General features: G+C 45.5%; 1 protein-coding gene across 1 annotated transcript; it reads left to right on the top strand.

Annotated features, from left to right (window-relative positions):
• The first annotated feature begins 1,014 nt into the window (after positions 1-1,014).
• On the top strand, positions 1,015-20,867 carry FBXO32 (F-box protein 32). Its single transcript, XM_064706650.1, has 9 exons — positions 1,015-1,400; positions 4,430-4,542; positions 6,247-6,296; positions 6,971-7,063; positions 13,911-14,004; positions 14,798-14,982; positions 17,924-18,106; positions 19,300-19,443; positions 20,120-20,867. Exons 1-9 carry the CDS (start codon positions 1,285-1,287, stop codon positions 20,207-20,209), a joined length of 1,068 nt encoding a protein of 355 aa, XP_064562720.1. The 5' UTR covers positions 1,015-1,284; the 3' UTR covers positions 20,210-20,867.
• Positions 20,868-27,069: the final 6,202 nt, after the last annotated feature.

Below are 27,069 nucleotides of genomic sequence, written 5' to 3'. Positions count from 1 at the left end.
AATAAATAACAGTTTTACTAAGAAGTGCTGGTACATGCACCAAATAAACTATGTCTAAACAGCATGTATATTTCACACATAACACTGTCATATATATTTATATAGCTTTCAGTCATACATATTTATCCATGAAATATGAAAATACATAGGACTGAATGTAAAATAGTACACATAAGCCCACATGAATATATAAAACAGATACATAAAATGTATCTGTTCATATACAGATACTGTATATGAACCATCTGTAATGGTTCATATACATGAACCATTGCAAGTATAATATAAATATAAATAAAAATACCTATAAAGCGTACGTTATATGCTTTTAAATATACATTTAGAAAACATTCCCTAATACAATTTTTTATATAGCATTCTCTATATAGAACCAATATGTAACATTACATTTATTCTGTTTTTCAGAGACAGGAGAAATTCTGTGCCTGCCTTCCCTAGCATTTGTTTCTCTCTATCTGCTCCTGCAGATCGAACCCAACTGTGCTGCAGAGCTGCCCAGTGATCCTCATTAAAAGGATGACGGTACTTCCAGTGACATGGATCTGCCTGGCTTAACCCCTTTGCAGAGCAGGATTCGATTCTGTGTGCTTCTATAAAGATAACTTTGCAACACTTACATTACATATTACACTAATATATACCTTTATATGGTGCAATATTGCAACACGTAAATAACTAAAGCATATTTATGAGCCTAAGAAAACATGCCTGCATAAGTATTTATTTCTTTTGTACCAATAACTCGAATATGGAAGCCATATATGGCATTCAGATACACACAAAACACTGTTTTTTACGTTTGCTTGTATTCCGCACTCAACGCTTTCCACACGCAACGCTCAACGCTGACAGCGCGAAGGCGCCGCGCACGCGCGCGAGGCTCGGGGGCGCGCTCAGCCGGGCACGCGCAGCGCCTCTGGCCCCGCCCTGCCCCGCCCCCACCCCGCGGGCGGGGCCTGCCCCGATAAACACGGCCACGTGCGGGGGGGCGGGACCTGCCCGCGCTTCCGGCAACACGCGCCCGCCGCCGTCACATAAATAGCGCGGAGCGCTCTCGCAGCCACTGCACCGCTCCTGCCGCCGCTCCGGGTACGGCCCCGCGCCGCTCAGGGTACTGCCCTGCTCTGCCCCGGTCTGTCCCGCACCGCTCCGGGCACTGTCCTGCTCTGCCCCGCACCGGGTTCTGCCCAGGTCTGCTACGCACCGCTCCATTCGCCGCCGCCGCTCCCAGTCCCGGTGTTGGTCCCGCTCCGTGCCGTCGCCATGCCGTTCCTGGGGCAGGACTGGCGCTCCCCCGGGCAGAGCTGGGTGAAGACGGCCGACGGCTGGACGCGCTTCCTGGACGAGAAGAGCGGCGGCTTCGTGGGCGACATCAGCAGGTAGCGGCGGCGGCGCGGTCCGGCCCCGCTGCCGGGCGGTGCCGCCAGGGGGCGCGGTGCCGGGGCGGGGGGGCTGTGAGGGGCGGACGGGGCCCCGCGCCCCGGGCAGGCTCGGGACCGCCCCGGTGTCGGCGGAGCGGGGTCGTTGTCTGGGTGACCCCGGCCCTGCCGGCCGAAGGGGTCGGCGGCCCCTCCGGGCCTATAGGAAGCTCCGAGCTGGGGTCCCTCAGCCCCCGACGGGGTCCCCACGTCCCTACGGAGGCTGTTCCTCCCCGGGCGGCCGGGCCGTCCTTATGGCTGTGGAGTGTGGCGAAAAATCGAGGAGAAGGCGAAACCTTCCCCGCGGCCACAGGGCCGTGCCCCCGGGGAGCGTCGCCGGGCGTCTCTTGGGGGCCCTGGGGGTGGCTGCCCACCCTCCCCCTCCCCACAAAACAACCTTGCTTGGGGCTTCCCGGGCTCAGGCTCGGAAGGATGATGTGTCTGAAGCCATAAATCCTCCCCAGGCCATGAGTAATGTACCTTACGTGCTTCTTGACTAATCTGGCTGCAAAACATCAACAAACCCCCAAGATGGTGCGGGCAGGAAGCTTTGCAGAGCGTGGGTGTCGTGGGCTCCGGCAAGATCGCTCCTGTCAAAAGCAAACTTTTCTCACAGAGCTCCATCTTCTCCTCAGCTGTGCACTGCCAGGGTTGGGGTTACTGCCACGTTCCCACTGCTAGGGAAGGGTCAGGAATGCCCATGACAAAGGGACTTGAATTAAGAAGGGATTTGCTCTGAGCCACTCCTGAGACGCTATGGTGCAAGGAGGCTTATGTAGCAGGTATCTCCTGCTCTCTTTCATGTCAGCTGTAAAGTTTGTGATTTGTAAATCGGTAGAAAAATGTCTGGCTGATGGTAGTATGTTGGGAATACTGAGTTTAGCATGGGTTTATACATTCCTTTTCCCATTTAAAAGCAAGGAGGTGACATATTGACCCCGGGCTGAGGTCCTTGCTCAGGTCCAGATGCTCAACCTGTCAAGATGCTGTGAAGAATTGTGTGGAAACCTGGCAGTACATAAACAGGGTAATAATCTGCCTCCCATGCTGGAGCTCGTCCACTGCTGCTGTTATGGTGGTTTCAGATTACAGAGTCATTCAGTAGGAAGTCAACAGGCAAGCGTGTGCTGTTGACATGTGAGATTTAAAGCAGATCCATCTTGTGCTCTTGGGCTCAGATTCTGCCACTGCATGGGGCGTGTTAACCTGACCCCCTATTGATTTTGTGCAACCATGATAAAACATGAGCTTGGATATTCCAAAACAACTTCTTCCTTGCTGCCATATTCTGTTCTCCAGTTTTGATCCCCCCAGCAGGAAGCAGCATGGATGGGGGTACATGAGCAGCTGAGATGTTCTGCTCTCAGGTTTAGGTGGTTCTGAGCCAGCTGCAGCTGGCAGAAGTGTCTGGTTCCCCAATTTGTTGTTTCTGTGAATATTGTTCACCTTTAATGCTGCTTCTCTTCCCCTTCTGCAGTGCTGTGGTGGAGCCCATGGCAGTGGTGCCTTCCCAGAGCTCAGATGCCCTGCCAGGGGGATGCAGAGTAGGAGGAGGGTCAGAGTGCTCTGAAACTGGGAGAGGTTTCTTCTACCTCTGGGGCCATGTGCAGGTGCCAAACCAGAACACCCATCTGGATCATGCCACAGGGGATTTGGATCTCTTCTGGCACTGAAACTCTGACTTGGTCACTTGACTTTTGCATATGCTGGTGGTGTGGCCACACAGACAGCCAGTAAACAGAGGAAACAAGAAGTCTTGTCCCACAGGTTTCATTCCTTTTCAGGAGGCCGTGCTGAATAGCTGTCAGAGGTGTGTTTGGTATGGTGCTTGTGTTTGGGTTTTGTTTGAGATTAGGCAGTGTAAACACATGGCCTGTACAGGAAGCTTCCTGGCTGTGCAAGGGTCCTTGTGGCTGTCTCAGAGGAAGCTTCCCAGGGGCTGAAGCAGCAGCACCATGTTTTGGCACCTGTCAGAGCTCCAGGGCTGGCTGAGCCACAGTGGCTGAGAGGTGCCTGGGACCCTTCTTTGAGTTTAGGCCTGCATGCAGCCATGCTTCATCCCTTGCAAGCTGCTAGAGCAGTGGGGATGGCTGTGTTTTGTTATCCTGGATACATGGCCTGTCTTCTCCTTGGCACCTGGGCAGCAGGCTGTGTGCTGGGCCTGTGCTGGGCCTCTGCTGGGAGCCCCTGGTGCTGCTGTCCTCCTCTGCCACCCCAGGGATCTCTGCAGCAGAGCCCTGGCTGCCCAGGGGCTTCTTGGTTTCGAGTTGTGGCTTGGATCTGCTGATTTGCAGGTCTGCAGTATGTGGGGATGTTGATGCACAGCCTCTTTATAGCTAGCCTTTCATTGCCCTTGAAGGAAATAAGGGGTTATAGCTCCCTTCCCTAATAATACAGCTACAGCAGAAGCAGGCAATGGGCAGTCTTGGCCAAGAGATCCTAGCTGTTAACTTGTGTAGTCACTACTATGTGGGGTCTGGAAAACCATCAGGAAAGTCTGAACCTCAGCTAAGATTTTCCTGTAAGCTTGAAATAGTATTTTGTGGGAACTCTTTTGTTAATAAATATTTTGAGTACATATATATGTCTTCAGGGATGTCTAAATATGTCCTTCTGTAGCAGACTGACTGGCTCAGAGCAATCTGCTACCTACACTGGGAGGATATGGTGTTACTTAAGGATAGAAATAGGTTAAAGAGTGAAAAAGAACATTGCTCAGCAGTGTCCCAGCATGAACTGTGTAATCTCTGTTACCTGCTCCTGTCATGGGTATCTTGGCTAGCCCAGAATTGAGGCACCAGAGGTTCCTTTAAAAATACCAATACTGGATGCTAAAACTGTGTGCAGACTGCTTCTCAGGGGCAGCCTGCAAGAAGGCAGCTTTGGAGGCCACAATAAAAACCTACCTGGTTTTTTTCTCTCCATGCAGGAAACATAGTGTTCAACAGAATGCAGAACTAAACAGAATCCTTGCTTTGTGTCATTCACAGCTTTTGTAAAAAAGATGATCACAACAAAGAGAATCTCTTCAACAGCATAAACTATGATGTTGCTGCCAAGAAGAGAAAAAAAGATCTGCTGAATAACAAAGCCAAGACTCAATGTAAGACATCTTTTTGGACTTCTTTTTAAACAAAAGTTGCTGCAGAAGAATGGAAAATGCTCCATATCTATGTTTTTTGCACAGTGCACGAAGAGCCTCCTAGAGCCTTGAAGGGCTTTGAGCCCATGTTTGACCTAAGTAGAGAACTTGGATTCAGTTTAACATGAAGATTTATGCCCCCGTTAGTAATCCCTGTTCTGAGGAGTTGTGCTTGTTGTGTTCAGATTTTTGTCATTTGTTTGTCAGGAGGGTAATTTTTTCCTATGGTACATTCAAATGAACCAGTTCCAGTATTTTCCCCCTGTAGACTTCCTTGTGCACAACAGGCTAAATTTATTCTTCCTTCCATATGCATGTTGAGCACTAATCTACATTACTGGAGGCTACAAGCCTGAATGTAAGCTTTGATCCTATCTCTGTGTGCGGAGTGCATGAAAAATGAAATAAGATTTCAGCTCACTCAAAACAATAGAAGGCTGAAATCTTTCTGTGTGCACAGCGAGCAGCCGGGGTCTCAGCTGGGGCAGCACCCGGGGGAGCCTGCAGGGACAGCACGGCCTGAGTTGGGCTGACTGCAAGATAGGTACTGCAGTTACATGTGAAGGCTACAAATGTAAACATAGCCAGAGGACATGAGTTACAATTCCCACACTGCTATTAACTCATTGTGCATATCCCAGGATTTTGGAAACTGTTGCCAAAAGTTGGCCCCTCAGTGTATTCAGTTCTCAGAACAAACAAATGTTACCATGACAGTTTTTGGCTGGATTCGGCTGTGACCTACCATTGAAAAGGGCTTGGTGCAGGGTCAGCATGCCTGTAACTGAGACTGAGTCTGTCCTTGGACTTACAGTACCAGGCAGGAGTACATTCCATAGCTCCAGTTCATTAATTTACAGGTTGCTTTAGGAGCTCAATTATTTTCTTTATGGAAAGGACTCCAGCAGGGTGGGGAGGAGAATTTTTTTTATACTAGCAGTTAAATTGCCAGTGTGTGTTGGAAGTAGGGTCAAAAGCCCATGTGAAAATGGAGTGGGAGAGGGGCTGAGCAGCATAACTGCTTATAGTACAGGCTCTTCTGCAAACAGAGTTAGCAGTGTGTGCTGGGTATTGGGAAATTATTTTGAGGAATGGATGGGACAACTCCCATTCTCAGGGAAGGGAAGGGCAATTAGAAATAGGAAAATTTTGGTCCCACATAGTTTTTTCTTTTTTAGCAAGTTAGCTGCAAGCATAAGCATGCTCCTCTGAGCCTGACCTCACTGCTGAAAGCTCTCTCTTACATGCCTGGTGTCTCATGACATTTTTGCTCAACTTCAAATTTGACATACAATCCCAAGCCTGTAACCAAGGTAATAAATAGTTAATAAAATCAATAACAACAAAACCTGGCTGTCAGCCACACTTACTGTCTGGGACCAAAGAGGAGGTGCTATGGTATATCTGTGGCTGGGAGATTAAACATTTACAGTCTTGAGCTGTGTCAATGAAACAGAAGCCTTTTCTGAGGCTTAGGGCTACAGTCTCAAATGAAGCTGTACAGAAACAAAGCAGCTCAGCAAGTTGCTAGATTTGGTTTCAAGTGTGGTGGTGTAAACAAAATAATTTAATTTATAGTAAAAGACAGTGGGTGTTATAAGCAGAACAGGGATACAGCTCTCTGAGGTGGAAGATTAACTGAGTGAAATGTCTTTGTCCAAACAGATTTTCACCAGGAGAAGTGGATCTATGTTCACAAGGGAAGCACAAAAGAGGTGAGTGCCTCTACAGGTTCTTTGTTCTCTTTTCTACTGATTTTTACAAGCAGTGGAAGATCCTGTGCTGATGTAAATCAGCAGAAGCTCTTAAGAGATAAGTGGAAGATCTGGCTTGTGGCTGGAATTTCAGTAATGATTTTAAGCCCCTATCAGGGATCTGGGGCTTGATGTACAAGGCTTTGTACATGTGTTTAAAATATGACTTGTTTGCTTCCCTCATTTAAAAAAAACCAGCCATTTGCAGGCCAAGCCATAATACTGTTCTTGGCTTTCACCCAGTACAGTCCTAACATGGAAAATCATTGGAATTTATCACAAGGGCTCGCTTGCACTCATGGAGAGAAGCTGCTGTAGGAGACTGCTCTGAACTCAGACTGTGTATTGAACCCCAGGAATGTGTGGCTCATTCTCACACGTAAATTCCTGGGTCATGAGCAGAGCATGGGTCTCTCTTGGGAAACTGCCATAGTCTATACTGGGCCATGCCCACTGTTGATGTCAGTAAGTGCAGCTCAGCAGGAGCCGGGCCTGCCTCCTCTGGCTGTGAGCTGCTCCCTCCCGTGGTTTGTACCCATCAGCTTGCTAAAATGAGTGGCTTTGGGTCAGGTCTGCTTGGTGCTGGCTGGACTCAAGTGTGCCAAAACATGACCCAGAGTGTTTCTTCTTCTCAGCGCCATGGTTACTGCACCCTGGGAGAAGCCTTCAACCGCCTTGACTTCTCCAGTGCCATCCTGGACTCCAGGAGATTCAACTACGTCGTCAGGGTGAGTCCAAGGCCAGGGGTTGTTGTGATGTGATGGAGGCTCTGGGCTGAGCACCAGTTGGGTAATGGGAAGCACTGGCAAAGAAGAGATGTCTGAGCATGCATGGGTGTGTTAGGCTTTTCTGCATGAAGTAATTCATGGAAGTTTTGTGTGTGGATAGATGCACAAATCTTGTCTTTAGTTTATTAAAATGGAAGGAAACTGGTGATAATGTGGAAGATGACCTGTCCTTACCCTAGAATTCCTACTACTTTTCAGTTGTTTCATTCACTTTTGAAACCCAAAAAGCTTGGCTTTTAATTCCTGAGTTTTCAGTTTCTGGAAAAGAACATGGGCTGTCTGCAGATGCCACAGGGCACTGGAGACCTCTTTGCTCCAGAAGCTCCAGTCTGAGGTGTGTGGAGCCTTGTCTCCATTGATGTGATACAGGAGACACTCAGGAGAGCTGAGCATTTTTGGAATGAGGGGATGGGCTGATCCTCTTGGTGGCACTGATCTTAACTTCCCTGCTAAGGATCACAGCTGCTCTTAGTCCTTTGTGACTGGCAGTGGTTTCAGTGGGTGAAACATTTGTTTAGTCCTGACAACATTAGCTAATAAAGGAGTCATCAGCTTCAAGTTTCCCATGCTCTGACTTTGCAGAATAGGTCAGGGCTTGGGGTGGCCAAGGAGGTGGTAGTGATTGAGGGACCTACTGTCCTGAGAGCTGTGCATACTTGTATGTTTATCTGCATGTGATCTGCAAATTGATCTTGAATTTCAGAATGCTTAGCAAGATTTGGAATTCAATAAGGTTTTAAAAAGTTGTTAACTTGAGGCTGTTTATGAACAGCTCCTTTTCATGGCTTGTTAGCAGCTGATCACTGGTGAGGCAACAGCTGCTCAGGTGTTAGGTTCTGGAGCAAGCAGCAGTGGTATTGCTTTCCCTTTGAGTCCAGTGTCATGAAAAGTGTCTAAGGAAGAAATTATCTGAGGAGGCTCCCCTTGATTTGTTCACCTAGGTTGTCCAAGTGACAAGTCACCTGTGGAAAATTCTGTCACCCTGGGAAGGGTGCAGGCATTGGGGTGATGACCCACTGGCTGTGTAGGAAGGGCAGTCACTTGGATGTCCCACGACAGGAGAGGTAGCAAGGAATGGGGACTCTGGGGGATCCAGAGTCATGTAAGCAGGATCCAAGTCATGTAAACTCGGGCTCTCCTAACTCTGCTCATTTTGGGACAACTTGTTTTCCTGCCTGTGCAGAAGTGCTCACCAGTGCTGAGGTAGTGGAGTTTCCTGATCTTGGAGAGATATATATACACACACAGCCGTGTCATCTTCAAGGGGATTACTGGAGAAGGAACAATTCATGCCAAGGCCATAACCCTTTAGTCAAATATAAAGAGGGAATGTAAAATAAAACTTGTTTAGTGCTGCAGATATCCCTTTGGCAGACTTTCTTATGACAGTGAAGAACTCCAAAGACCTCTGCTGAGCATGGCCTCGGGTCATGCTGTGCCACATGATAGGCTTCTGCTGCTTGGCCCAATGTGATAGATGTCTCATATGGGACTGCAAAGGTGGAGCAGAAGTCCCACTAAATTTTTTGAAGAGCAAATTTAAATTTCACTTAAGTCAGTGGGGTCTGGTGGGGGAGCTCAGGCTGACCTTCTTCTCTTTTTCTCTTGAGGATTCCATACACAGCACATTTGGGATGCTTGTATAAAAACAACAGTTTTGAAAGCTATGGAAGCTGACATGTGTCCTTGTTTCTACAAATTACCTCTCTTCTGAGCTTTTAAGAGTAGCTTTCCCCCAGCAGTTTTGCAGATATAGTACTACTGAGAAGTATGAAGGTTTCTAGTTGAGATTGACTTGTGGTTTGGCAGTTTAAAGAAGATATTAAACCTGGTACCATGGATCAAACTGTAAAATTGACTTCTTAAAATGAAAGGCTTGTATCAGCCAAGTCTCCAGTGGATAGTAGCTCATAAAATGCCTTTTATGTCAGATTTACTCATGAAAAGCTCTGCCTAGATGTGGATCATGTTTATGGTCCTTTGCAAGTCACAGGCCTCCTAAAGCACATGGATGGGCAATCTGTCACATGGAAAATGCCTTGAATATTGGCAGGCAAAACAATTTTCCCTTCCTTCCCTCTCCTTGCTCTCTCTAGTTCCACTCCTTGCTCAGGGTACCTGATCCTAATGTCATGCTACTTAATTCATCAAGCAAATGCTTTTCAAAGAGGGGAGTTTGGTTTTGGAATTGGAGGCTGGGAAAGAATATGACAATGTCTGTAGGGCAAGAAAGGAGAGAAACAGATGCAGGTTTGAGATCTGCTGGCTACACCCAAGCTTGCCCTATAGAGACATAAGCTGCATCACTTGCTGGTAGCAAAATGGGCTCTCAGGCTTAACATGAGCTCACCTTTCTGAGCTTCTCCAAACTTAAGTGAACGGTCCTTAAGTCTCTTCAGTGTTTGCTTCCTTGTCACAGAAGTTTCTGCTTTAGATACACCCAAACTAAGTTCTTGGAGTTTCTAATGGTGCCCAGATGAAATGGGCGCCTCCTTCAAGTGGGGTGGAGGTATGAGCTGCAAGACACTTGGCAGGTATTTTTGATGGGCAAATACCATCAGCTGGAGCCAGTAACTCCATGTAAGTGAAGCAGAAGAAATTTTCTTCTAACTCAGTCTTATCTTGATGGTCTGCTGGTACAGCTCTGGAAGTGCCAAGTTACAGGTATTGGTGTCATGACTTGGTCCTTGCTGATCCTTCAAATGAGTGCATCTGCTTCCATGTTATAGAACAGTCAGTGTTCCCTTTTCAGGGCTAATAAGGAAGTGTGAGATTGACCCAGAGGACCCAAACTGTTTTTGGTCTGAAGTAGCCCTCGTTTCTCTAAGCCCCAGTCTTAGAGGTTTAATGAAAAGACTGGAAGCATTCTGTAGGCATAATTAATGGGAGCAGAGACAAAGGTGCCTGCAGCCCAGAAGTTGGTTTTCCTTCAGGAACACTGTGTTCAAAGACAGGTTTGGCAGCCTGCTTCTTCAGAAAGGGATTTCTCATATGATGATTGTGTAGTCCCAAGGGAACGTGCTGTTTCTGGTCATAAAAGCTTAGGTCATGTTAAGCAGCCTGGGCACAAGTCTTGTAAAATAACATGATCTAGGTTGTGTGCAGCCTTCTAAAGTAGTCTCTTAAATTTGTTTCTTAAGTTTTAATAGAGGTTAGCTGCAGGAGTCCTGGATTTATGCTGTCCTGAAGGAATATCAGCTGGATGCTGTCTCATGGAGATCTGTCAGCACCTGCACTGTAAATCATTATAACTCGCCTTGCCCTGGCTCCACCTGTCAGCTGACAGCCAATGTGACATTGCAGCCACCAAAAGTGAAGGACTGTGAGAGCAAGGTGGGGCTAGAGGAGGAATTTTTCATTTTTTCTGAGCAGTCCAGATGTGAGGAGTCAAATCCCCAACCATCAGGAACTTATGGATCCCCATGAGGTGCAGTCCAGCTTTCATATAGCTGGCTTGAGGTATTCAGTGGGGAATTTACCCTTCAGTAGTTTGAGACTTGTGATTTTAATCACTGCAGAGCCTTTCCCTTTTTCAGTCAAGGTTGTACCCTCCTGCTCAGCACAGCAGGATTTTTTGGCTCTTTGTGCTGTAAACCCCAGCAGTGGTTATTTGGGGTGTGGATTGCCTGCACACCCCTGGGTTGAACCAAGACTGTGGCCAAAGTGCCATCTGGCTGTAGCAGGTCTGAGCAATGCTGCACACAGTAGCCATGGGTGCACAGCAGTGTTTTCATGGCCCTGAAGCAGGAGCCCTAGTTCCCTGCCACATGGCACTGTTCTGTTTGCTTTTTTCTATCTTGTGCTTATGGGAGGAGAAGGATCTGCTCTGCTGCTGAAGCTGAGAGACTTTGTTATGCTGCTACTCCAGATGGATGGCTGGTGGGTTTGAGCAGGAGCTCCACTGCACTCAGGGGAAGTGAGCAGGTTACTGCCATGCTGGGTACCCTCTGGGATACCTACTGTATCTCTTGCTTTTTCTCTATAGTTCTGGCAAACCTCTAATAGCAAATAAAATAGGGAAGGATTTTTTTTGTGGAGCTACCAGGTCAGCTTTCTCAAATTCTGAGGAGCTGGAAGAGTGAATTTGGATCTAATGCCCTCTTTTCCAAAGGTGTTGCAGACTTCCCAGCTCCAGTTAAAACTGTCTGGAATGCAATTACTTAGTGTATTTGAAAAGCAGACCTTTTAAAATTGCTCTTAACCTTTCCCTGTGCACTCTCTCCTAACCATCTGTCCCTCTCAGCTGAGCGTGGGCTGGACTTAATGCAGCCACATCATAACACAGGCTTGCAGCTCTCTGGTCTTTTTACCCTACTCAGCATTAATCTGAATTCATCTGTCTGCTTTAGTCTGTATTATGCAAGTGGCAACATTAATTTATTTTTTTTTTTTATACTGCTGTAGACCCCAATTTGGCAATCCATTAACTGAGATCATAATTGGGGACTGTGCCAACACTAAAAGACCCCCCCAATGCACCGGAGCATTTGGGGCACAGATGAACTGTACTGCTTACCTGGTTTTTGTGTATTATATGAGCACAGAAGAATAAAATATCTTTTGATTTGGAGGACTAGCTAGTTGCTTCAGTCAGTGGTCCCTGGGGAGTGGAGTAGCCCTAGAAGTATTCACAACATAGTTTTCATATGGAATTTCATCCTGTGTTTATTGCTGTAGGAGAAGGGAGGTGACACATGATATCTGAGCTGGTTCACTGAACATAAATTGAACCTTGGTAAACACAGACAGGGCAAATTTGAATCTGTTCCTTTGGCTAAATTAATTTTGTACCAATTTAGTGTTCCTCAAGGAACTGAGATTTTTATCCTCATTGTTCTAAAAGAACAGCCCTGGTGTCCAGCTCCTCTGCTATTACATTACATGATGCTTATCGCTGTGTGCATTTTGGTGTTTTTAGTAAGGGGCACAATGTTGCTAACACCCAGCCTGGAGGAAACTGTCTCTGTGCCAGCTCCAGAACAGTGCAATCTGGAGACAGCAGTTGTTTGTGCACAGACAAGCTGATCTGGGTGCATGTGTGGCCAGTGTACAGATGGAGTCTGGCAAATTGATCACTATAATCAAAGGTCTGAAGGCGAAACAGTTTAGGGTAACAGAGTACTACAGACTACTGTGGGACATTGGTTGAGTTTTTTCCTACTTATTCACCCAGTATTTAAAAAAACAAAGACCTTTTATAAACTTTTCAAACATCATGCAAGCTGCCTTGTATTTAGTTATTGTGGTCTCATTTAGCTGATACAGCCAGAAAATCCACTGATGCTTGTGCACCAAATATTCCCCAACTCTTCTGCATCTCCCATTTCCTCCAAACAAGCCAAGAAAACAAGCAGCCTGTCCTTGACAGGACTTAGTGCAGGTCTCTTTTCATCTTGGAGGTTTTTTTGGTCATGTGAGGTGCAAGATATTAATAGAATGTAAACTCAAAGCCATCTGATGGTGGTGTTGGCCTGGATATTAAACAGAAGAAGAGATTGGTCACTGAGGCGACTTCACTGCTCCTAAGTGGCAGTCACATGCCAGTGCCCCAGATGAGCAGGGCAGGCTGCAGTAATACCTCTCCCTCAGCTCCCACTTCATGGCAAGCTGCCGGTGACTTTTTGGATGCATTCCTGTCATTCTTACAGCAGGGCAAACAGTTCAGCTCATGACTTATCAAGTCTAGTCAAAAGCCATCTTAGTTACTTGACACAAGTAGTTGCACCTTCTCTGGACTCTGTGGTGCCAGCAATGGGAGACTGGAGCTGCAGATGATAAAGGATTAATAAGCTGGTCATGTGGCAATGTGTTGATTGATTTGTAGCATAAAAGGTTTTTCCTTTCTAAATTAAAACAGAAGTCTATGTACATCCAAAACAAATGGACTGACACATGGGCAGGCTGTGCATTTATATAATGTTGGGGGAAGGGAGAAAGGCTTGTAAGATCACAGGCCACGTGTTCTGCAGAGCATGTTCCATAGGAAATTTCCCCAGCTGTCTTGTGGCAGAGATGGGGAAGAGAGAGTATCCTTCTGTTAACAACTGCAGCCCAAATTCACTGCTCAGCTTGCCCAAGAGTCAGGAGGTCAATGATGGGAAGTAAATTCTAATTGAAAGTAAAAGCAAGATTTCCATTAGGGAGGTTAACCAGTAAACAGGGCAGACAGGGAAAGGTGGTTTGTTACTGTGGTTGTTAGAGCTAAACAGGGAAGGAGACTTTGGGAGGGAAGGGGTTTGTTGTGGGGAGGATTTTTGTTCTTCCTACAGTACTGAACCTTTCTGTCGTGGCGACAGCGCCCTGACAAAGCCCATGCAACCAGGAGGTGACGTAAATTGTGGAGTCTGATTCTCATTAATGGTCTGTCAATAATGTGCCCATGCACACAGGCATTTGCTCGTGCTCCCTTATGACACTGCTTGTTTGTGCCCCGGTGCGGGACGGTGACGCTGGCTGAGGCTGTTCCCTTGGTGTCAATAGTGGCTGCCAGTCCAAGCACCACTGTGGTTTCTCTGCATCTCTGAGCCATGAAATCAAGTTCCCTCTCCCCCCATAGTGAAGATAATTAAAATGCCTTTTTCCCCCTACCTCTTTTGATGTGAGTTTAATTATTTGACCTCTGCTCTCCTTGCCTTTTTGCATTACTTTGCTCTGTTGTTCTGTCTCATTTTTATTTTCAAGCAGCAAACAAGTCTCTGGACTGTTTTGCTGTGTCATGTGACTAGGAGTCAAGATTAGAAAGGTATCTCTGTGCTCTAAGGCTTGCAACTTCTATTTTTATCCACAGCTGTTGGAGCTGATAGCAAAGTCTCAGCTGACGTCACTGAGTGGCATTGCCCAGAAAAACTACATGAACATTTTGGAAAAAGTGGTTCAGAAAGGTAAGAAACGGAAATGGTGAGGAGGAGTCTGATTTAATCTGGTGTACTTTGGTGAACCACATCCTTAACAATAGTCAGGCAATGCAAAATGGGTGAAGAGGGGCTCCACTGTTTATTTCTATAGTGCACTTCTGCTTTCTTTTCCTCAGTGAAGGGCTTGGTGGGAGGGGAAGGAATTTCTGTAGTCTGGTAGGTGTCTGAGAGGTGACTTCTCCTTTCCCAGCTTTGCTCACTGCCACCCCTTCTGCATCCTACTGAGTCCTATTTCTGGCTGCTCATGCCCTTGGCCAGGCATATCTGCAGTCCCTGCTGCTGCCTTGCTGGCATTGTGCTGTACCTGCTGCTCCCACTGCTCTGGAGGGGTCTTCACCTGTTCAGGGGAATGAATTGTGCTTGAGATGTGGCACTTCCCTCGTGGATGTTTAGCTGTCCCTAAAGCCTGGGCATTGACAGCAGCCTGTTGTTATACATAATGAGAAATGTGCATTAGATGGGGAAGAGGTGCACATAGATAACTCCTTACACAGTATCAGAGGGGAAAACTGGCTGGTTGCCAGAGGCTGGAAATGGGAAGTGCAGCAGATCTCATCTGCTTATCCTGGGAAGCTCCCTTTCCATCTGCTGTCTAACCTGCTCTGCCTGGCTAAGGTTTAAGTGTTTTCCTCTGAAAAGAAAAGCACAGGCTGGCTCTCTTGGCCTGTGAAATTACAGCAAATAACTTGCCTGAGAAACATGTAGATTCAGAGAAGGATTTTGACAATTCTTATTTTTAACATTTCCTGTTCTTCCAAAGTCCTTGAAGATCAGCAGAACATCAGGCTAATAAGGGAATTGCTGCAGACCCTCTACACATCCCTCTGCACGTTGGTTCAACGCGTTGGCAAGTCTGTCCTGGTGGGAAACATCAACATGTGGGTGCACAGGATGGAGAGCATTCTTCACTGGCAGCAGCAACTGAACAACATTCAGATCACCAGGGTAAGCACAAATCCTGAAAGCTAAAAATATTTTCTCCATCATGAAACTTTTTTTTTTTTTTGTCAATGGCTCTCGTTTGGGTGACTGCTTCCCACTCTACTCTCAGTGAAAGCACAGACTTGGAAGGCCCTGGAGTTGCCAAAATAACTGGATGCTTTCCTAGCATTACTTGACTCCCTTAATTCAAACTCAATGTACATAACCCAGGATCGTGCTTGAGGTTACTGGTCACAGACTGGCTTGAGTCCATACTGGCTTTGAAGTACTGTGTGAACAGAGCTGGACAAAAAACCATCTTCCCCTCTTCAGTCCTCAGAGGCCAGGCCTCAGTGTGAAAAGTCAACTCAGGCTTTCTCAAATGGAGCAATTGCCTTCAAAACTTGCTTACCAGACAGCCAAGGTTTTTAGATTTGTTTAATCTGTAAATTAAATGCAAATTTTCAAATAGCTGCATAACTTCATACTTCCTGGCTGAAAATACCAATGATTCTTCCAGTAGTCTGGAGTTACCTGTTCCAGCTGGATGAGTCCTGCTTTTACAACATCTGTTTTTTCAACAGCATCTGTGGGGATGGGAAGGATGTTTTAGATGATAAATTTCTAGACTGGCTTTACATGGAAATCAAATCTGAACTGGTTTCATGTAACACAATCACAGCAGGTTTGATGTTGGACTAGACCTCTGGAGGTCATCTGGTCAAACCCCTCTGCTCAAGCAGGGATACAACAATAAGTTGCCCAGGACTATATGTACATTCTTTACTCCACTGAAATGCTAAAGCTTTCCCCCCATGCTGACATCTGTTGATGTTCTCCTTGTAGTCTTGAAGAACTCTGCCTATTCAGGCAAAAATGATCAAAATATTGCTTGTGAAAGGAACTGCCTTTTATACATAGTTGTGTAGGTTTGCAGACACTTTAGAAAAAATAAATAAAATACATGTAGAGCATGCAAAAAAAATTCATACCACTGAAGATAACTTCAGTTCAAGCTGGAACAAAACCAGATGAATTCAGAGAAAGGAAGAAGCTCAGCTCTGTGCAGCCAGTTACTTATGGTGCAGTGAACTTGTGGTGTTTCTGAAAGGGAAAATGTCTTGCAACACCCAAGACCTAAATCTTTTTTTAAAAACCCCAGAAAATGTAAAACCAACCTTGAAAAATGTTGTATGTGCTATGGCTGTTTCAAAAAAAAAAGACAAACTTCTGCCCAGAAAATGACAGCTCACTGATCTGGTCTGGTCTAATCTATGTTCTTTCTGCAAAAATAAGTAATGCTTGAAAAGTTCTGGAAAAGAGTACTGAGGGAAGACTAGTAGCAGATGAGCTTTTGGCCTGATCCAGAAAACCTGTAAGGATTTGCTTGAGTCACACAAGCTTTTGGGTTTTTTTCAGAAAAAGATATACAAGTGTGAGCTTTCTTTGGTTTTTGGTTTTGTTTTTTTTAACCCAAGAGTCTCTGAGCTTACTCTTGCCTGTTGTGCCCTAGCAAAGCTTATATGCAGCCATAGTTCAGAAGAATGCAAAATACAGCCTGGCAAGGAAGAGCAGTGGGACATGATCCAGGGATCCAGTGCATTCGTCCTCCCCCAAAAAATGTGCCAGGCTGTCATGGAAAGGAATGTCCTCCAGACACTTCAGGGACAGTTGACTCCTCCTGGAGTGATTGTCAGCTCTGCCTGGCAGGTGGTGCTGCAGAAATGGATGTTTTGGTCGAGGAGCTCAGGTCCTTGCAGGTCCCGGCAGTGTCGCTGCTCGGGGCAGGCCAGCACTCAGGGAAGGCAGGAGCTGCTGCTGTGCTGACATACTTATTGTTCCTTGGAGTCTCCCATGCCGTGGGAGGGCTGGGGATGGGACCACATGATTAAAAGCAGCCTCATGCAGTGTGTCCCTGCTGCTGGTGGGCTGTGTGCTGCTTGTTTGAAACAGTTAATAGCTCTGCCAGAGATGAGGCGGGTGCTGTGACTCTGCAACTTAAAATAGCAGCCTCTCTGTGCAGGGTAAAGGATGAACTTGGCACATCTGTCTAACATTGTTTCTTTGTTGGAGCCCAATCCTAGAAGCTGCTGTTTGCCTTAATAAGGCTGGGGCTGGTTTTCAAGCTGCAGCTGGTGCCCAGGTTGTGGTCCTTGCTGACGCCTTGCTCCTGTGTATAGCTTGGATTTGCCCTGAGTGCAGGACATGCAGATCTCCTGTGGTCAGTTTGCCCTGGAGCTGTACCCCAGGTGGACTTGCAAAATAATCCTGGACCCTGTGGAGGCTAAGCAGAGGTGGATGGGGCTGCCTTTTGTCTCTTTAGGCTAGGATCTGCTTTTGTGTGGCTGAACAGCCTGGAAAACCAGGGCTGTGGGAAAGGGGCAGGTCCTTCAAGTGTTCCCAGAGGAAAAGCTAACCCTGCCAGCAGTGACCTGGGAACCCATGCTGTGAGTGCTCACCAGCCACTGCTGTGGTTGCAGCAAGACCCTGTGATGATATAAGCTAAAACCCATGTCAGAAGAGCATGGGATTCCCAGCTGTGTAACCAGAGCTGAACTTGAGAAGCAGTGCCCATCTGCCTGGAGGTGGAGAGGCCTGGATGGACAGTAGCTGATACCACAATACAGCCCATGTCCTGCTGTAGTGAAAGCTGATGGTGATACTTCAGGGAGCAGTCTCACAAGTATGGATGTAAGGGTGGGCAAAAGGGAGTGAAGGAGGCTTGGACTGCAACTCTCCTAATTATTGTACTACAGATAAATGTCCTCTTCCTTGAGGTTATCTCAAACAGTTATGGGGCAGAATATCCAATATTTCCATGTTAAATGTCTCCTTTATTTAGAAGAGGGAACTGCTGCTTTGTTCTCTGTGTGAAGGAGTTTTAAAAAAGCAGCAGTTATGCTGCAAGCTAGGATTTCTTATGTTTCCAGCTTCCTGGGAGCTCAGCTCTGTGTGTCTCTTGCAGCCTGCCTTTAAAGGCACCACGCTCACGGACCTGCCCCTGTGCTTGCAACTGAACATCATGCAGCGACTGAGCGATGGCAGGGACCTGGTCAGCCTGGGCCAGGTGGCTCCTGACCTCCAGGTGCTCAGTGAGGACAGGCTGCTGTGGAAGAAGCTGTGCCAGTACCACTTCACAGACAGACAGGTATGAGGAGAGGTGCAAACTGCCATCAATTTTTGGTGTACTCTCCCTCCCCAGAAAGAGTGTCTGCCCTGCATGTTCTCTTACTTGGCTGGCTCTTGGATCTGAGGACTGTGCAGCAAGCTGATAATATAAGCTGGCATGGAAATGGCTGTGAAGATGATTTATATAGAGGGTTTTACATGCCACAGCAATGATTCCTGAAATAGGAGCTTGGGGAATTAATCATACACTGAATTTCAATCCTAATCCAGGTGGGAACAACTGCATGACTTGCAGTTGCTCCTTGCCCCACGTGTGCAGGGAAAACGTGCAGGCAAGCTCCAGCAATCACCCTGATGTCCCAGGGACTGACACCCTTGCAGAGAGTCTTTGTGGATGTGTCCATGAGCTGTACTCCCTTGCCCTTTAGAGCAAGAAATCCCCTCTGAGCTGTTCTGTGAGTGATGGGATGATATGTGGAAAACAGCCCTGCTGCTGCCCACTTTGTACCTGTGTAAACATCTCTGGGAGGCTGGGAATCATCTGGGATCATCTAAACTTAAAAGCAAACAAACAAAAATCACTCTCTGTTTATGGGTGAATGTCTGGGGTGTTTATGCTAGACCTCTGCACTTCAGAAACCATGTGCCAGATTTCTCTGCTGACCTGGCTTTATTTACTCACTCTGAATCTGACTTTAGAAGTGACTCTGGAGGAGTTATTTCTTTTATTAAGTAGATTCAAATCCAGTCTCTGAAACTAATGAACCCTAAAAACTAATTTACCATATTAGTTTGGGTGTCTCCCAAACTAATATGGTAAATCATTCTCTTACAGAAAAATACCTCAACTTTTACTGCTATTAAATTACTCTAAATTACTCTACTTGCTGTGCTGCCTGCCAGAAACAGTGGTCAGAGCAGTATGAGAGAGCTCCCAGGGTTTCAGGCTTCCTATAGTGAGGTTGATGAAGGCAGAACAGACCTTCATGATGGTATTGAGTGAGGTTGTTCCTATCAGGAAAATGCTTATAGCTTTTTCAGCTATAAGTAGAAAGTAAGAAGCTGAGAAGTCTTCAAAGTAAGAGCTTTCTCAGTGTTGCAAGGGAACTGTTATGGCACTGGCAGGGTTGACATGTGAGGGAGGGAACACCATGAGCTGAACAGACCAAATCAGTTTTCGACTGCTATAATTGTGTGCATCTTTTCTTTAAGATTCGCAAACGTCTGATCTTATCTGACAAAGGACAGCTGGATTGGAAGAAGATGTACTTCAAGCTCATAAGGTGTTACCCACGGAAGGAGCAGTATGGTGACACACTGCAGCTGTGCAGGCACTGCCACATCCTTTCCTGGAAGGTATGAGGTGCTGGTGGGACAGACTTGACTGGGGCAGGAGCTGTGGGGCATCCAGTGCTTCCTCTGAGTGCAGCTGGCTTAGGCTGTGGCAGTTCATTTGCCTGCATAGCCTATCGAATCCCTACATCTTAATTCTCCCTCAGCCATTAAGACCCTTTCTTCTCTGTGCTTCAGAGATCCCAGCTTTATCTTGAACATGAGTAGTGTCCATTGGGGCCAGAGGGTTGGAAAATGGGGGGCATGTTTTAGGGCTGCCTGCAAGAAATCATTTTAGCACTGCCAGCAGCTTCCTCTACCCATTATATGCAAATGGAGGTCTTGGCAACAGGGTTAGCTGGAATGAAAGCTGATGGCTGCAAAACAGCTCAGGACAAAAATCTGCTGACCACTGTGGTGATATGCAAGGCATGTCTCTGGAGTTAAACTCCAGTAGCTGATGGTAGGCTCTAGACTCTCTTCCCTCAGAAGGGGGGGAGCAGAATTAATTGGATCCTTGCTGCTTTTTTTGATGACTTGCCCCTAAGATATTAATTCTAGTTCTGAGCTGTCTGCTATTCTGGGCTCTGTTCTACCTATTTGCACACGGGATGTCTGGCAGAGGGGCAGTGCTAAGTTGGCTGATGCTTTGGCAGCCTTTCTGCAGCCTCTCTAAATAGATTTGTTTTCTCTTTCCCAGGGTACTGATCACCCCTGCACAGCCAACAACCCAGAGACTTGCTCCACCTCTCTGTCACCACAAGAGTTTATCAACTTGTTCAGGTTCTGAACTTGGGTCAGCGCAGCCTATGCAATTCTTACAGGACACTGTCACAGAGCTTGGACACTCCATTTGTAAATAGTGTAAATATTCATGTTTGCTTGAAGCTCCTGAGTCAAGGAACAAGAGGATCTCGGAGAAGAAAGGTGAAGTTGCTCACTGACAAGCAGCACTTAAGGAATACAGACTTCCATAGGAATGGTGTATAAATACAGCATGTTGTACAGAGTCCCTTTTTTATCATCAGAGTACAAGATACAGGGCAAAAAGACCTTCATTTTTTGTTTTTAGAAGTTAAAAATGAATTTGCCCCGCATCCATTTGAGAACTCTTTTGGTTTGTTTCTAATAGAGAGAAAGCAATACGAGGCTAGGACTGTTGAACTGTTCCTCCATCTGGTTTTATTCAGCATACATATTTATAAGTATGACATTTTAGAAATATTTATGAAAAATATCCCTGTGACAAGTTTAATAATACTTTTGTGTTTTTAAAAGGACACATTGTGAAATACTTAGGATAGAAATCTAGCCTACTTGCGAGACAGAATCGCAACACACCACTTTCTACCTCCAATAGATTGAGTACCTTTCAAACAAAACTCCAGTGTACAATGTGAACTTTTGTATTTTGTACAATGATTTAAAGGGAAATGTTTGTGATAGTAAGCATCTTTTCCTGTATTAATGCTTACCTCTTTACATTAGTTTTCTTGCTCTACTCAGTGCTTGAATGCCTAGATGATAGGCACCATATGAATACCTAAGAATTTACTCCATCCTCTTTTGATTTGTTGGTTTCATGAAAGACCATGCAAATGTGACAAGAGAAGACAAAAGGATGAGCATTATCTATAAGGGAGGAAGTTCTATGATAGGGAAACAAAGGACTGGATTTAATCTCACAAGGTAAATTCTTATCTGCTTCATTAGGTTAATTGCACTAGTTGAAATCCTAAGTGAGGTTAGAATCTGTTTTTTTGAGCCTGTGTTTTCCAACATATACACTGCTCTGTACTCCTACTGCTGTCAAGTGAATTCAGTCATCTTGGAGCTGGTAAAATATGGGGGAGCTGGGCCACTGAATCTCGTGAAATGATGCAGTTTTTATTCCCTGCAAGACTGGCAGCAGATGTTGTGTTTCAGAGCCCTGGAGCTTAGGGAGTGATTGGTACTTAGCAGTCAGGGCTTGGCTAAGCAAGGGATTTCCAACATATTGATATCTTTGGTTCTTTCTCCATGCCGGGGCCAAAGACCCAAGGACCCTAGTCCCTTCTGCTTCCAGTGCTGAGCTGCTTTGTGGGATCCTCTGACCCTAACCCAGAGCTAAATTTTCAGTCCTATAGAGTAGTGGCCACTTCACCATGGCTGTGATCTGGTTCACTGTCTCCTCTGTTGCATGCAGTGCTTCACTTTTCTCTAGAGTGGAGCTTGAAGAATCCAGCTCCTACATAGCAGTCTGAAAACTTGCAGTGGAAAGTTTTTGCTGTTTGCTAGTGGATTTCCTGTATAGCACTTTCTCTGTGTATGATGTAAGCAGGATACCTCGTAAGGGTAAATATTTAGTGGGCTGTGTGTGACTATGTACAAAAATTTTGAGGAAAAGGAGTACTCAGGACAATTCAGGAAGAACTACTTGAGTTAATTATTGTTAAATATGCTGTTCCTTTTTTTACATTTTTATAACTGACTTTGAACACTTTTCTGCAGCTGTTTGTATTTTAAAATGACAGTATTTGCATTTTTGCAAACTAAATCACTTTGCATATTCTTGGAAGAGATGTGAAAAGGGAAAAAAACTGCCTCTAGATGGAGCAGTGGGAAGAGGGGAAGAAAACATGGAAAATGCTGTCAAGAACTGCCCTTCTCCAGCCACCTAACAGCAAATCCCAAGTTTTTGCTCTTCCAGAGAGTTCTGTGAGCCTGCACCACCCTTAGCCCAGAGCTTGTCACTCTCCAGAGATGAGGGGAAAGCACATGCAGGATAACAAGCTTTATCTTGGTGTTGATGCCCCATTCATCAGTTTGACTGCTGGTGGAAAGCGTAAGCCTCCTGATCATACCCATGTCAACTGAAAGTGATTTATAAACTGCTACCTTGGAAAAACACACTTGTGCTTGTTTGGGGGATGTTTGTGAGTAAAGGAGGCAAATTTCTGTTTTCCTTCCTGCATTGATGGCAGTGGATAGACAAGGCTGAAATCTGGCTTCAGTGAGGACATTAAGGAGTGAAACTTGCAAGTGAAGTGAGTGAAGCATTGCCACTGAGTTTGGAGAGTCCTGTAGCTCCTTCTTCCAGCAGTGAGAAGATCTGTCCCTTTGGCATCTTTTGTTTCCAGCTCTGACTTGGGGTTGGTTTGTTTTGTAGTTTTGCCTCTGCCACCCATGGTGAGCCAGCCTGTTGTGATGGGGAGGCAACAGTATTTTGGTATGAAAGGCTGCAGCATTCTGCCTACTCTGCATCTGTGCTCAGCCCTTACCCTTGGGGAGATTGGGACACTGAGTGCATTTCAAGCTCAGATTTGAATCTGGCCTGCTGTATTCCTTGTGTAAAGAAGATGGGAATTCTCAGCATTGAGCTGTGATTTGGGAAGGTCTTGGCTCCAGCCATTGCCTCTATGAACCCTTCACTGGCCTCCTCTACCCAGAGACCATGGGTCATGCTGACAACAGATTTAATGTGCAACTGAGGCTCCTAGTTTTAAAACTTACTTCAATTACTGTGTGTTTTATTTTTTTAGCACTGTAAGGGTCAAAGTGCTGAAGATGATTTGTTATACATAGACACTTGGCTGTTGCTTGTGTGAGGTCTTGGAATATTGCTGTCAGTGTCCAAACCAGCAGCAAACCAAGCAACTACTGTACAGAACAAAACAGAGTAAACAGAATAAGCCTTATTCAGTTATGCCTCAGTGATTACCCTCCTGCTGCAGCAATTGTCAAAGATGGCCTTGCTCTCTTTGTGGACCCACTGTTTCTTGAGTGGCTGGTACAGGGAGATGTTGCAGTGAATTCAAGACTCTTGGTTTGTATTTAAAACAAAATGCTGTTGCATCCAAATACCTTAGTCATTCACAAGCAAAGCAATCAGTATTTTAGGGGTGCAAAGGCATCTGCCTGGCTGAGGGTGGCAGAGTTACAGGACTGACAGTGATATCAGGGGCTTCCAGGTGGGATGGTTTAAAACTGCTCTCAGGCAAAAAGGACTTCTTCATTTTAAGACAATTGTGGCAAAGCTGTTGTGAAGGGAAAAACAGACTTTTGCTTGTGTTTTGGAAATGGAATGTTATTTTCAAATGACATTTCACTTTCCAGTTAGTTGATGCATTTCCATTAGATATGCATCAGTTCTTATACTAGGAAAGAAGAGTTTTTCCTCTCTTTGGGGTTTTGTCTTGCCAACATCTCCAGGGAAATCTCATTGTCTTTAGAGGATGTATTAACTAGTGCAACAGCATAGACCATGGTGCTGTGAAGAGGAAAAATAGATCCATGCAAGGGAGGAGGCTTAGGAAGGGAGAGATCCTGGAGATCTCTGTTTCAGCTTTCCAGAAGAGGCCAGTTTTTGATGTGGTGGCCATTTCAAGAGGCATGATTTCAGCTGTACATACCTTAAGCCATTTACACTAACTATGGTATGCTGAAGTTTGATCATAAGGTGTGTGTACTTCCTCTTATGTTTTTGGGTTTCTTCTTTTTAACTGTGGGAGTTGTTAGATCCTTAATTATGTAAAGTGATTAGGAAAATGTGTATTGCTCTGAAGACATTGCTTTGTATGTAAACATTTAATTGCACCCTGCCACTTTCTGTATATGGGAATATATTTTATATTGTTTTTCTTGCCCAGGTTTTAAACTGTTTATATTCCCATTTCTGTTTGACTTCAATTACTTTTGGGAAGCTGTCACCTTATAGAATATGCACAGGTACTAAACCAGCTTTTCTTGCCCAAAAAATTCCTTGGCCCTTAGTTGCTAGAATTTCATTTAGAGCAGGAACATTTCAAATCCTATTGTGTAGCAAACAAATCAGATGTGCTTTTCACACTGAGCTCCTGCTTGGTACGGCAAAGCAGCGTTGTCCTCTGCGGTTGTCCTTACGAACGTGTTGCACATCTTCCCTGTAGATCAGCACCTTGCCAAAAAGACTTAGCTTTAAATTAAAATGCCCCTCTTTGTAGCTGGCCTGTTTGCACAACCCAGGCCCTGTGCAGCTGATGGCTGGTACAGACTCACTCCCTCCTTCAAGGGTTGGGACTCTTGTGTTCTGCTTGTGCTGCTTTCTCAGCTCTACTTGTACTGATGCTGTTCCAGGCCCTAAGCTGTGGTCAGCCCTTCCACACAGCTCTCAGTCTGTGGCTGCTGGGCTGAGTCTTTACCAGCACCCAACTTCTATCCAGTGTCTTCCTCCAGTGATTTTGTTGGTAGCAAATCAGCTTTGCAGGAGAACAAATCCATCTTGTCCTTGACACAAGCAGTCAAGTATAAAGGTACTCTTGACACCAGAGAAATTCCCTCTCTATTGACCAAGTGTTGCTGCTTCTTCTCCTGGGAGGGCAACTGAGGGTAGAATTTGCATTTCTTCAGCCATCCTGTGCTGCAAAGAATGCTAACATGTCAGCTACCAAGAGAACATTTTAATTTGAAATAGAAAATATGCTCATCTTTAGGAACTAATCTACAGTAATTATAAATACTTATATATGGAAGAGAGTGTGTGTTCTGTTTTATTTTTCCTTGAAGTTTTAACTAGAGATGATATGAAGTGAAAGGCATCCCTTATATAAGCCTTCTGTTTAATATTATTGTGTGGTTAAAATCCTTCCATTATAAATTTGCACATTTTTCTCCTCTTTCCTTGCATGTTCAACTGATTTTTATAGCTGTTCTGTGCAGACAGTATTTTTGTAAAACATTTTTGACACTGAATTGCAATAAATGTTCAAACAATGTGAACCACAGAGTTGGTTGTCTCATTGCTTCCAAGGTGGTGACCTTATCAGCCTTGAGCTCCTGATGACTGTAAGCAAAGACTGCTCTGCAGGAACATCCAGAACTTGGCTCGTTGTCACAGCAGAAGATCCCAGATAGAGCTATTGCTTCATCCCATCTCAAAGGGAAATGAGCCCTGGCCTCCAGCAGAACCTGTGCTCACAGGGAGCCTTGTGCTCATCAGTCTGCCCACAGCACAGGAGTGAGGCTGCCCCAAAAGAGATCAGCAGTGCTCACTCTGATCTGAGACCTTCAGCTCCACCTTATGGCTTATAAAATACTGGGGTTTTTCCAGTCATATTGCCTGAGGGATTATTTTTAAATCTCTTTTTGGGGGTAGGGAATGATTGCATTTTGTTAGTGTCAGGACTGCAAACAGTCTGCCCCAGGCTCTTGCTCAGAGGGAATGTGAGTAGGAGCCCACTGAAGTGACTCCTAATAAACTGGGGAAAAGCAGTTGGGAAGGCAAATGAAACATGCCTCTGGTTGGAACAGAAGCTGTCATGATAAAACAGGATTACTTGCCTCATGAAAGCTCTGCCAGCTATGGAAAGAAGCACAAAATGCAGCTGTTTTGTTTTCAGTCTCATTTGCACTGTCATATAAGGTATGTTTGAGTGCTTTCCTAAGTCTCTGTAGTGAGGCTGTGGCTCGGATCTGCAGTTAGAGGGTGGCACCCCCAGACACAAGTCTTTGGAAACACAGTGTGGGACAAGATCACAAAGCCTTTTAAACAAGAGACAGCTCTTGTTAAGACATAGTCCTTATTCAAAATTTTTAAAAATAGCAAGCTCTAGTTATTTTAATAGACTAAATGTGCAAAGACTAAATCCTTTAAGGCGAATACTGGACCTTTTTAGGAGTATGTTGGGCCCCATTTTCATGTTATTGCTGCTACCACCTCCCCCCTTTTAGGTGCAGTCAGGGATAGGAGAGGCATCCTGAAACCTGGATGAGGGTTTGTTACTTGTTGCCTTGATCAATGGTAACAAGTCACCCTGTGCACTTCCTTGGAGTGCCCTCACTGTCTGCCTTAGAGCCTGATAAAACAAGTTCAGCCAAAAAACATTTTGAAAATTTCTTACACAAAGAATATTAAAATTGTGACTCTACTTTGCCCCAGCTTTCCCTAATCCTCATTTCTGCTTCTCTGTTTTACAGGGGTGAACCCCAGTGAGCCATATAGGGATTTGCTTTATTTTTGACAAAACCTGAACTGTTCCTGTGATCAAAATGCAGAACTTGGAAAGAGCTGTTTTCCAAAAGGCTCTATAAATAACTCATGTGGGTTCAAAGGCCTTCCCTAAGCTGGAAGGACACCAGTTCACTCCTCACCATTCTTGATGCACAGTATACTGCACTTTTTAGTTGAAAACAAGCAAATGTCTTTTTAATATGTTTTCCTTGGATAATTTCAGTTCTGCTCAGAACAGACCTTGAACACAGACAGCAGCACACACAGGTTGCAGCTGAGGTGCCAGGTCCAGTCCAGAGCTCCTGATGGTGCTGCTGCTTTCATGCAGAGGCTGGAGGTGGGTGGTGGGACAGGAAGAACACCCACTCCCAGCTTCACAGGATAAATAAACAAACCACCCCATGGGATTTGTGTTTGTAGACAGAGAAATGCAGTCAGTGCAGGAAATGTGAGTCCCTCCTTGTCACAACCCCCCAGGAATTTTAGCTTATTTTAGCAGGGTTTTTAAGAATTGAGTGAAGCTAATTCTTACCAGCATTTATTTTTATTCTTGAAGTTCATAAAATATGATATCTCTGTGGGTAATCTTTGATGTGAAAGGTGTGTATAACAAACTGTCAGCCAAGGAGCTGCCTCACTCCCTGTCTGCACTCTGTGCCAAGCTGGGGTGGGCTACAGTTTTG

The sequence above is a fragment of the Zonotrichia leucophrys genome, chromosome 2 (assembly GCF_028769735.1).
Source record: "Zonotrichia leucophrys gambelii isolate GWCS_2022_RI chromosome 2, RI_Zleu_2.0, whole genome shotgun sequence".
In the NCBI taxonomy this organism is placed as follows: Eukaryota; Metazoa; Chordata; class Aves; order Passeriformes; family Passerellidae; genus Zonotrichia; species Zonotrichia leucophrys.
This window is presented reverse-complemented; position numbering and strand designations above follow the sequence as displayed.

Excerpts from the sequence above, each read along its gene's own strand:
- FBXO32 (XM_064706650.1), top strand. The coding sequence starts at position 1,285 with ATGCCGTTCCTGGGGCAGGACTGGCGCTCCCCCGGGCAGAGCTGGGTG. Across the intron at positions 14,005-14,797 it reads GGAAAAAGTGGTTCAGAAAG|TCCTTGAAGATCAGCAGAAC; the intron begins GTAAGAAACGGA and ends GTTCTTCCAAAG. Across the intron at positions 18,107-19,299 it reads ACCACTTCACAGACAGACAG|ATTCGCAAACGTCTGATCTT; the intron begins GTATGAGGAGAG and ends CTTTTCTTTAAG.